The following is a 12,071-nucleotide window of genomic DNA, read 5'->3' as shown; positions in this document are numbered from 1 at the left end:
TTGTATCCTTGCCAATCTCAATCTCAAATGTTGACACACTTACCCTGGGGCAATTTATGCCTGTGACCCGCTAAATCAGTGCAATCTTCAGACAGCACAGGTGTAGCTGTCTGTGGTCAGGGTTTTTCGGCAACGTCAACAAAATACCAACATGCAAACTTCCCTCAGCTATACAAACGCTTCAATAAAAATGCAGTGGAGTCAATTGCTCTCACATGCCTGAATACAGAACTGGATATCTGAAGCATAAAGCACATCTCATTAAACACTATTGCGTGGAGACAAACTGTGGAGATAACAAATGAATTTACTCAAATGTGCCTTGTATCAGAAGGCACTTACCACCATGAAGATTAAGTTGGTACTATAAAAGCCAATTAACATCAGGGCACTGGAATAAATAAGACTGAAATAAGCTCAAAACACAGAGAATATTCACCAAGCCTGTTGATTTCTTTAAGCCTGTTTTTGATAAATGGTATATGGTCACAAGTAGCAGAGAGCTTTTAGATCTATGCACCTTTTTTGAAACATAAACCAAAAGGATCTTTAGCATGCCAAGGGTTGCAAAGAAGGCAGGCATCCACTTGCTGACTTTCCCCTACAGCTGCAGAGCTCACTGTGATGCTGGCTACAGCGTTTCCATTATTCAAAGGCAATGGCATGGCAGGCGTGACTGATTCCACAGCCAAGGGCACTGCGCTGGCACAGGGACTAAGGGCACAGCTTGAGCCAGATGTTTGTAACCCCTTTAACTGTTTACTCCCTGCTGAATCCTTCAGCTGAAGTAGTGGCAAGTGCTTCTCTGCTAGTGGAGTAGAAAGGCTAGGTTTCAGAGTAAATATTGGATTAAAGCAGTCTTCAAAAACATAGAAAGAAATTCACAAGGGAGTGGGGGATGACAGCTAGCACGCCACGGAATAAAGCAAGTACATTTCTGGCTGCACACGGCAATGAGAAACAGCAGATCAGGACAGAAGAGCCCATTATCACAATCATTCTGTTTACGGTATCACAATTCACAGTCTGGCATGTAAATGCTGAATAGATCCAGCTGCTAGTGGGAAGACGGCTGTGCAGCAGCTTGCAGCTCCATGTCTGGACCCAGGATAACAAAACCGATCACACCTCTGTCAGCATTTTCTTCTCTTTATAACTCTGGTTGTTGGGAGGAATGAAGTTGGAATATTTCATGGACTCCAGGTCTTCTGCTTCCAGGAATTCAGATTTACTGAGAGACTGATTACTGTCCCCCTTCTTGGGCTCAGAGAAGGGTGACTGCTGCTGGCCACAGGTGACATGGGTGTACTGGCACTGCTCTTCATGATCAGTCTCTCGGTGGTAGAAGTAGTTGAAGTTGGACACGATGACAGGGACAGGGAGGGCAATGGTGAGCACACCTGCAATGGCACACAAGGAGCCCACAATCTTGCCACCAATTGTCATGGGATACATGTCCCCATAGCCCACGGTGGTCATGGACACTACTGCCCACCAAAAAGCATCAGGGATGCTGGTGAACAGGGAGTCAGGGTCATCAGTCTCTGCAAAGTAGACAGCACTGGAGAAGAGGATGACCCCGATGAAGAGGAAGAAGATGAGGAGGCCCAGCTCCCTCATGCTGGCCTGGAGAGTCTTCCCCAAGATCTGCAGCCCTTTGGAGTGCCTGGAGAGCTTGAAGATCCTGAAGACTCTGACCAGGCGAATAACTCTGAGGATGGCCAGGGACATGGCTTGCTGCTGGCCCCCGTTGTTGCTGCTGCTACCAGGCTGCTGCTTCTGCTGCTGTTGCTGGGCCAGCTCGGTGCCCAGAGTGATGAAGTAGGGGATGATGGCCACAATGTCGATGATGTTCATGATGTTGCGGGAGAACTCGGGCTTGCTGGGGCAGGCGAAGAAGCGGACAAGGAGCTCAAAGGAGAACCAGATGATGCACAGGGTCTCGATGAGGAAGAAGGGGTCGGTGAAGAAGGGGCCAGCGCCCGTGGCAGAGCGCAGGGGTGGTGGAGTCCCGCTCGGCGGCGGCGGTGGCGGCAGCAAGGCTTCGTCGCCAGGCGGCAACGCCTCCCCAAAACTAGGCTGGGCACCCTTGGGCTCCTGGCGAAACTCAGGGAGGGTCTCCAGGCAGAAGATGACGATGGAGATGAGGATGACCAGCACAGAGACGATGGCAATGGCCCGGGCTGGCCCAGAGCTCTCAGGATACTCAAAGAGCAGCCAGACCTGGCGCTGGAAGTGGTGCTGGGGCAGGGGCTTCTCCTCCTCTTGAATGAAGCCCTCATCCTCCCGGAAGGTCTCGATGGCCTCTTGGCCCAGCTGGTAGAAGCGGATCTCCTCCAGAAAGATGTCGAGGGGCACATGGACCGGCCGGCGGAGCCGCCCCCCGGACTGGTAGTAGTAGAGGATGGCGTCGAAGCTGGGCCGGTTGCGGTCGAAGAAGTACTCGTTGCGGAGCGGATCGAAGTAGCGCACCCGGCGGCTGGGGTCGCCCAGCAGCGTGTCGGGGAAGATGGAGAGGGTCCGCAGCTGCGTCTCGAACCGCAGCCCGGAGATGTTGATCACCAGCCGCTCGCTGCTGCAGCAGCTGCCGCCGCTCCGCTCCTCGCCCGCCGCCTCCGCCTCCGCCTCGCCGCCGCCCGCCCGCGGGGCCGCCAGCGCCAGGGGCTCCTCCGCCCGCATCCCGCCCGCTCTGCCCCGGGACCCGCCGCCGCCGCCACCGCCTCGCCCCTCGCCTTCAGCGCCCGGCCCCGCCGCCGCCTGCCGCCATCCGCCCGCCGCCGCCCCGCCTGTTGCGCCTCGCTGCGGCCGCGCTCCCCCGGCGGCTCCGCGGGGGCTCCCGGCGCGTCGCAGCTCCTCCGGGGGCCCCGGCCCCGGCCCCGGCTCCGGTCCCGGGTCCGGCTTCGGCGGGCTCTGCCCCGCGCTGGGGCACCGCGCTGCCGCACGGCGCGCCCGGCTCTGCCCTCCCCGCCGCGCACACACAGACAGACACGCGCGGGAGGGGGAGAGAGAGGAGGAGGAGAGGGAGGTGTACGAGCACGCACACCCACGGCTGCACGGAGCGAGAGGGGCAGAGGTACGCGCAGACACGCACAGACGCGCCCGGAGACCCGCGCCCGTGAGAAGAGGCAGGCACGGATACAGACAGACAGACAGACACCCGCAGATACAGGCAGCGCTGGCACGGACGCGCTCAGATACGGACAGATGCACGCACCCACGCAGCGAGACACACACGCACCCGTGGACGTGCGCGGAGGCTGGTCCTCGCCCCCCGCCGCAGCAGCCCCAGCCCAGGGGCGTCCGTCTTTTGGGGGGGGGGGGTGGGGGGAGTACCCCCAAGCTGCGGGCTGCAGCTCTCCGGCCAGGCGCTTCGCAGCAGCTTGCCCAGGGGTGACACCGCCCCCGCCCTTCTTTTCCCCCACCCCTCCTCCATGAAAACCTGCCCCTGCCCCTGGCCCTTCACTCAAAACCCTGACGGGGACTGTCAAACACCACCGGCTCCGGTCACTGCTCAGAGCTCAGCCGTGGGACCCGAGAGACCTCGGTGTTGTTCCTGTCCCTGCCGCAGGCTGTAGTTGACCTTGAGGGAGGCACTCCATGCCTGTGGCTCGCGGACCTCCATTTATAAATGTCATTGCCATGATGCACGCGCGGCACTGGCATCGGACCATCCACAGATGGAGACAACCTGTCACATAGTGAACAGTGCGACTGGGGCAAGACACAGGTAAATACAGTTTCTCTCTCATTTGGGGTGAATAGAGTTTGCCCCCTTCTCCCAGGTACCAAACAAGTGAGCTTGCTCATGTTTTTGCTTACCACCGCACAGTCAGCCCTTAGTCTCCCCGGGAGCCAAAACTGCATTTTGCAGGCAATCAGACTTCCAGCTCTTTTGCCTTTAGAAACCTGTGGCTTGCTCCATCCATGTCACGCTTGGCATCTGAAAGCATAGAGAAACTCATGACAGTGTACTTTCTCCCTCCGAAAATGGGGCTAACAGGTGCGGCTGCTTCCATCCTTCCCAGGACAAAAGTCTGTCTTTCCCTTGAAAGCCCTTTGTCGGTGCTAAATATTATTGAGCAGGCTTTTATCATCATAGTATCTGATGCCTTTGCTGGCGGTGAGCCATATGCTTAGCTTACACTATCTCTTAGCAGCACAGATCTAGAAGAAAACATTCCCCTTTTTACCCCTCCTCCCAATTCCTCTCTAACTAGCTGGCAATATTCAGTTACTTCAAGCTCTGGACATTTTGACTGGCTGACTATGGCTGCCTTGTTTGGCTCTGTCCTCAGGAAGGAGGTGAATATGATTTAAATGTCGCTTAATCCTTTTTCCTTTCTCGCTCATTAGCATTGAAGATGGCTGTTGCAAAAGGAAGCATATTTTTTCATTTATATGAAGATGGCTGTCGCACAAGGAAGTGTATTTTGCTTTCATATTATACATAATTACGGTATGGCAACCAGATGAAAAATACTTTGCTGGACAATGTGCCTTTTCTTTTAAAAAAATGAATCAATGTTTACTTTTGTAATAGTAAAATGCTTCTTGCTGGTATTCCTTTTTCAGTTATTACAATGAATTATTCATTCACGTGGTTAACTATTGAGAAATCCTTTAAAAACAGCTTTTGGGAGGGATGGAAAAGCTCCTGAGGTTTATAAGAGGATACAGGGCATGTCTACATTGCCATCACTGCTGTGATTGAGCTCATCCTGTACAGGGTTTAAACAAGTAAGCTTCAAGCATAGCAGAGACAGCGTGGAGCTCCGCAACGATTTGCAGGACAATTTTCCAGCCCACGCAGACATTTCATGCTGCCACAGCTCTGGTCTTCACGTTACCTGAGCTAGCAGTGTTGCAGATAGCTGAGGTGCCTCCACGTGAGCTGCAGTCCCATTCCGGCCATGTCTACCCCCTCTGCTCACTTCCTACCACAGTCCACCATCTCTGAGTGGGCACCCAGGCTGCTATATATCTCCTGTGCTTGCTCCTGAAAGCCCTTAGGAAGTCACTGTATTTCCCCCTGTGTACTTACGCTGCACCTCAGATGCAGTATCAGCCCCATAAGCCTTTGCAACGTGCAACTGAACTCTTTTTAGCACACAGCCTGTTCCCAAACTGATCTGCACCACGCTGCCATGTGCAGCCACACCCCTCACTTCTATATTAAGAGGCAATGCCAGCTGCCACCATTCAGCCTCCGTGCGGATCTTGCTGGGCCAGCATCTTGCGATGGTACACAGTTTGCAAAACTGGAGAGGAATGGCAAGGGAGATCCAGAGACATCAGGGAGGGGCAAGAGGTGAACCCCGAAGCAGCAGCCCAGAAAGTCACACAGCAGTACCGTAACACTCCCTGCAGAGTGATTTGGCTGTTAGGTCTGAAGCCAACACCACAAGACCAGTGCCACCTAAAGGTGCCACTAAGCTTCTCTTTGAGATGGTGGCTGTGTTCACATCTCCAAGCTCAGATATGGCATGTTGCTATGGTTCAAGAGTTTAGGATGACCACATCCTCCCCCAGGCTATATCAGTCACTAATGCCAAGGTGAACAAAAAACCTTTCACAGATCCATGGGAAAAATTGTTGTTGACTCTAGCACAACAGGACACCTGATTCTGGGCTCTCATCCTACTCCAGAAGCTGGAGGGACATCATCTCCCAGAGCTTGGCCCTGACAGGCACCTGTCAATCTGCAGCACAGCGGTGCAGCTTCAACAAACCGAACAGTTCCTTGTATGTCTTATGCACCCCTGAATGTGGGTCAGCATTTGGGGTAACTCTGCCATCCTTTGGATTCCCTTTAGCTCCCTTTCACTGGATTTGATGTGCTCAGCACTGTGTATGTAGCATTTTCTCAGGAAAGCCAAACTCAAGGTAAGCACTCCAAAACTGAGATACCCCAAGTGGGTATCTAGATTTGCATCCAGCACATGCAGAACTTCTTATCCACTTCCTGCCTTTCTGGGTTTTCCGGTCATTCCATCTTCTCCTGAACTTTCCAATTCTCTCCTCCATGGCTTCTGTGCTACCCCTATCTCCTGCTTCCCACATTCAGGTACTTTTCCCAGTTATTGAGCATCTCCTCCCTCTGACCCTACTAGTTTCTTCACTTACTTGCAGGTCAGTGGCCCCCAGTATCAAAGTCAGTATACTTTCTATATCCCTTTTGCAAAAATCCTATTGGGACTGGACCCTGCCTGGTAAGCACTGAAGATGGTGGCTGACTTCCTGACTCACTAGAAGGAGACACTGGGCAACCAGGAGAACAGCTAGAGATGCTTTGCTCATGTGACTTCTTGTAATACTCACCCATATCAAATTAAGAGACCAGAAGAAAAACAAACAATCCTTCATACCTGCAGTAAGTTTAGTGAACTATGGACCTCTGAAATCGTGTATCAACACCTTAACATGCAGCCTAGGAGGTACAACATAACCTCCCACAGCCTTGAGACCCTGAGGTAGAATTCATCTCCCAGGAGCCAAAATATTCCACAAGTAAAACAAATCCCAATGGTCTAAAAAGAACAATAGCTATGGAAATTTAAAAAAAAAAAAAACGTAATATCTGGCAGAGCATCCACATTTGAAATGGTCATTTACATTTATGCACAGTACCAATTACAGCCAACTTCATACCTCCCTACTTACTCAGAGTCATAAATCTATAAATGAAAGTGCTAAACAGGAGAGGGAAGCAGAATTAGTTTATGCCCTGAAGCTGTTAGCCATACCACTCAGAAACAGAAGTTCTCCTATTTTGTTCTCTTACCAGAAACTAGGAACAAACCTACCTGTTTATTAACAGCCTTCCAGGCATCAGAGCAGCCAACTGATATGGTATCAAATGTTAATGGCCAAATTCTTTACTGCCTTCAGCCTCTTTATCGTAATCCGCGTGAATGCATAGGTCTGAAACATTACTCTCTTCATCTGGCAGAATGCTAGACACACATAGAATCACAGAACCATCAAATCATTTAGGTTGGGAAAGACCTTTAAGATCATTGAGTCCAACCATTAACCTAGCACTGCCAAGTCCATCACTATACCATGTCCTCGAGCACCACGTCTGTCCGTCCTTTAAATACCTCCAGGGATGGGGACTCAACCACTTCCCTGGGCAGCCTGTTCCAGTGCCTGACTACCCTTTCAGTGAAGAAATTTTTCCTAATACCCAACCTAAACCTCCCCTGGTGCAACTTAAGGCCGTTTCCTCTTGTCCTATTGCTTGTCACTTGGAAGAAGAGACTGACCCCCTCCTTGCTACAACCTCCTTTCAGGTAGTTGTAGAGAGCGATAAGGTCGCCCCTCAGCCTCCTTTTCTCCAGGCTAACCAACCCCAGCTCCCTCAGCTGCCCCTCATAAGACTTGTGCTCTAGACCCTTCACCAGCTTCGTTGCCCTTCTTTGGACACGCTCCAGCACTTATGCTATGAAAGATGAGTGACTTCACTGAATACGGGAAATGAAACATTGACTTTTGTATTCTCATTAAACTGTAAGAGAAGAAAATATATGAGGAATTCTCAATTTGTGTAACTTCAGATCTCAAAGCATCAGATGGCAGCAGGGTGAGTAGGGGTCAGGCGTCTAACAATACCCTCTTCGTGTATCCAACGTGCTGCAGTTTCCACCATTTCCACAATGGGCAGTGATAAGACTTCTCAGTTTTCCCAAGATAGAAGCAACCCTGACTATTCTCTGATAGGAAAGAATCCATCCCAGTTCTCTGAGCTTCTATCGCCTTTCATTCTTCCATATAAAGTCCCCTCCTTTCCCCATTAGTTACATATTTGAAGAAAAGCTAGCAAACTCAGTGGAGATGTTATTATAGAGATACAACATCAGCCATAGCACAATGCATTCACATGTGTGCACAAAAACATGCGTTCACACATCCACGCTTGAATGAACTGTCTCCCTGTACCATTAATATTACAGCTGTAATTTCATAACAAACCAGTGTATAGTTTCCAATGATCTCATATTTACAAAATACTACACAGGCTTTCTCTACACTATGCTTTGAATATGATGTTTGTGCTACCGTTAACTGATGGAGGAAGAATTACACTTCCATGATGATGACAGTCTCATTCACTACATCACCCAGGACTATTCCTGGAGCGCTATCTTTTGTGCACATTGAATGAGGACAGGTTCTTGTACTGGAAAAAATATACCACTGTGTAACTAAAAATGGTGTCACAATACCGGAATAAAGGGAGAAGGGGAAGAGAAATCAGGTTCTACCAGAAATTTTCATGCAAGCATTTCGTAGCTTTCAAGTGCTTACCTCTGTAAACCTGAAGTGCCTTTAATACTGTGTTTGTCTTGGGCTTTCAAAAAACTAAAATTGAAAATAAAATCCCCCAACTTTTATCCTACAGATGAGTAACTTTTAAACATCTTTTAAACCTCTATTTCCAAATCCCTTAAGTATTTTCTATGTAAACCTGTTTTTTCTCAGGTGCCTTCCAGAGAGAGAGACCCCCTAGAAGTATTCCAGGGACTCCAGGGCTCTATTTATCACAGGATTAAAAACATGCTGGCCTGCCAGATGGTCACAATTTTTAGGCTCACAACACAACCCTATGCTGTGTGAGCAAATGAATGAGTGGGACAGCAGATAACAATAGTATGCACATTGCTGGCTCATGTCCAGCTTTTCATATATCAGTACCCTCCAAGTCCATTCCTCAGGGCTGCTCTCAATCCCTTCATCCCCCAGCCTGTACTGATACCAGGGATTGCCCCAACCCTGGTGTGGGACCCTGCACTTGTCCTTGTTGAACCTCATGACGTTCACACAGGCCCAACTCTCCAGCCTGTCCAGGTCCCTCTGGATGGCATCCCATCCCTCAGGCGTGTCGACTGCACCACTCAGCTTGGTGTCATCTGCAAACTTGCTGATGGTGCACTCGATCCCGCTATGTCATTGATGAAGCTATTGAACAGCACTGGCCCCAGTACGGACCCCTGAGGGACACCACTCGTCACTGATCTCCATCTGGACATTGAGCCATTGACCCGCATCCCTCTGGATGCAACCAGCCAGCCAATTCCTTATCCACTGAACAGTCTGCCCATCAAATCCATATCCTTCCAATTTAGAGAGAAGGATGTTGTGGGGGACTGTGTCAAAGGCCTTACAGAAGTCCAGATAGATGACATCCGTAGCTCTTCCCTTGTCCACTGATGTAGTTACTCCATCATAGAAGGCCACTAGGCAGGACTTGCCCTTGGTGAAGCTGTGCTGGCTGTCCCGAATCACCTCCCTGTCCTCCATGTGCCTTAGCATAGCTTCTAGGAGGATCTGTTCCATGATCTTTCCAGGCACAGAGGTGAGGCTGACAGGTCGCTAGTTCCCAGGGTCCTCCTTTTTACCCTTTTTAAAAATGGGTGCAATATTTCCCTTTTTCCAGTCCCCAGGGACTTCACCTGACTGCCATGACTTTTCAAATATCATGGAGAGTGGCTTGGCAACTACATCAACCAATTCCCTCAGGACTCTGGGATGCATCTCATCAGGACCCATAGACTTATATATGTTCAGGTTCCTCAGGTGGTCACGAACCTAATCTTCACTTACAGTGGGAGGACCTTTGCCCCCTGATCCCCATCAAATGGCCCATTGACTCGGGAGGTGTGAGGAGAGGGATTGCCAGTGAAGACTGAGGCAAAAAAGTTGTTGAGTACCTCAGCCTTCTCCTCGTCTGTTGTTATCAGCCCGCCACTACTGCTTATCAGAGGGGGTACACTTTCTTTAACCTTCCTCTTCTGGTTGACGTGCTGCTAGAAGCCCTTCTTATCATTCTTCGCATCCCTCGCCAGGTTCAGCTCCAGCCGAGCCTTGGCCTTCCTGATCCCATCCTTACACAACCAGGCAGTGTCCCTGTACTCTTCCCAAGATACCGGTCCCTTCTTCCACTGCCTGTGCATTCTCTTCTTGCCCTTTAGTTTGACCAACAGGTCATGACTCAGCTGTGCCGGCCTCTTCCCTTCCTTGCCTGATTTCTTGCACATCTCCTGCATTGGTGTTCAAGGGATATTTATGGCTCTCCCAGTTCTTCCAAATGCATAATGAGGAAAGTGATTTTAGCCTAGGTAGAGAAGCCCTTGCTAGGAGTCCTGGCTAAAATCAGATTGCACATGCTGCCAGTGGCACCTCTAATGCTCTTTAGATGGTGGTGGTTGCAACAGAAAATTTTATGGTAGACTAGTGTGTGCATGCATATAATGCAATGGAGGTTTGAGAGAGCAGTATCATACAAAACAACAACGCTATCAGTTATTCATTATCAAACTAATATTAACAAAGTGAGACTATGTAGCTGTATGTTGGAAAAGAAATAAGTGACATATTACCTTGTAAGGGATCCTGTAACTTTCTCCTAAGTCGTCCTGTTAATGATCCACCTCAGTGCCATGTACCCAGTGTAAGGGTATGTGGAAGAAGCATCTGCTTCATTAAGGTAATCAATCAAGGCCCCTTTCAATGCAAAGATGGTAAAGGGGAAGAGAGAAAGACACACAGAGACACAAATCTGATAGATAAGGGATAATGGAGGCAATGACTAAGACCAAAAGTCTTCAGCCACTAATTGATGGGCCATTAAGAAACTCCAGGCACAGCTTTGGAGAAGGCCAGCCTGGGCTTTGTAACTGATAAGAAGGGGGAAACAAGAGGAACAGGAAGATTTGGGATTTGAGGGGGCCCTGTGGGACTGTGCAAAACTTGTTGAGGAAAGTTTAGGGGAAGGGGAGTGAACAGAGAGGAGAGGGTATAAAAATGTGTGGGTCATGTGTGAGCAGTTGCTGATGGCATGTAAGCACTTGTCTGACCCAGCCCAGCGTCTGATTACTGCAGTCTGTCCTGGCTTCTCATTAAACCCTTCCTTCACTGTCTCTCCCTGCAATCTCACTCCCTGCCTCGTGTGTGTCAGTGCTGTAAGGACGAGGTGCCAGCAACCGAGGGCACCCTGAGAGTGGATGTGGTGGTGGCCCCGGAGTCAGAGGGGGTGCAGGACCCCGGGCAGTGGCGCCAGGCTCTGGGGCAGGCAAGGGGCTTGGCCCAACCCCTGGGTTGGGACCAGTGTGTGTGTCCCGGGCGTAGCTGCTGGGGGGACTGGGGCGAGTGAGGGGCTCAGCGCTGGCAGCTGGAGCGGGACCGCGGGTCACAGGCTGCGTGCCTAGCTGGTGAGTAGGGGACCCATGGGTCTGGTACTCCAGGGATCCGTGAGTGTGAATTGCGTGTGCTTGTGAACCTAGAGACCGCCATATGTGCCTTCACTAGTGAACTTCAATCCTGAGCAGCCAGAGAAGAGGAGGAAGGGGACTTACTTGCCGATAGTTGTTTTCTGTGAGTCCTGATAGAGTTATAGTGGGTGTTGCTGAAGGCAGCACCTTGCCTGTGGCAGTCTGCATAGCCAACCATGTCAGTGTGCATGTCTCTGGGATACACACTCAGCCTCGCTACTGCTTCAGCCTGCAAATGAAAAAGCAGCAGCCACGTCCACTGGCCCGGGACGGAGATCCCTGGGTCTCTGGGCTCATGGGGCTGGGCTCCAGCATCTGTGCAGGAGAAATCACTGAGTCCTGGAGCTGCTGGAGGTGGCAGGCACTTATAGCATCCCTTAACACCCATCCCTGAGAGTTTGGGGTCAGCCAGTGAAACTTCCACTGAGGTCATCTCTACAGACACATGCACATGCAGCCTGTTTAAACATTATTAAAAAAAAAACCTAAATCCAGAAACAATCCCACACAAAGACCTGTGAAAACTTGTTACATTTAAATGTGTTACTTGTTACAAGTTATAACAGGTTGTTAGATGTTGCCTGTATTGTAACATGTCACCTCCTTTATTTTATGCCACCACTGCATGTCACAACTGAGAGAGTATGATAAGGAAAAATTTTAGTGAGATTTGTGTAGTTCTAATGTGAAGGGAACTCACTGTCACGAAGGTAAGTCCCCATCCTGTGTTCCCCCCCCATACATATACATATACATATACATATACATATACATATACATATACATATACATATACATATA

At 50.2% G+C, this 12,071-nt stretch overlaps 1 protein-coding gene across 1 annotated transcript; it reads right to left on the bottom strand.

Annotated features, from left to right (window-relative positions):
• Positions 1-1,122: 1,122 nt before the first annotated feature.
• KCNA6 (potassium voltage-gated channel subfamily A member 6) lies at positions 1,123-2,679 on the bottom strand (the record flags this gene model as incomplete). The annotated part of the gene is made up of 1 exon (XM_082309695.1): positions 1,123-2,679. One exon carries the CDS (start codon positions 2,677-2,679, stop codon positions 1,123-1,125), a length of 1,557 nt encoding a protein of 518 aa, XP_082165821.1.
• Between the last annotated feature and the right edge of the window lie 9,392 nt (positions 2,680-12,071).

Source organism: Platalea leucorodia (genome assembly GCF_965183815.1).
Source record: "Platalea leucorodia genome assembly, chromosome: 4".
Taxonomy (NCBI): domain Eukaryota; kingdom Metazoa; phylum Chordata; class Aves; order Pelecaniformes; family Threskiornithidae; genus Platalea; species Platalea leucorodia.
This window is presented reverse-complemented; position numbering and strand designations above follow the sequence as displayed.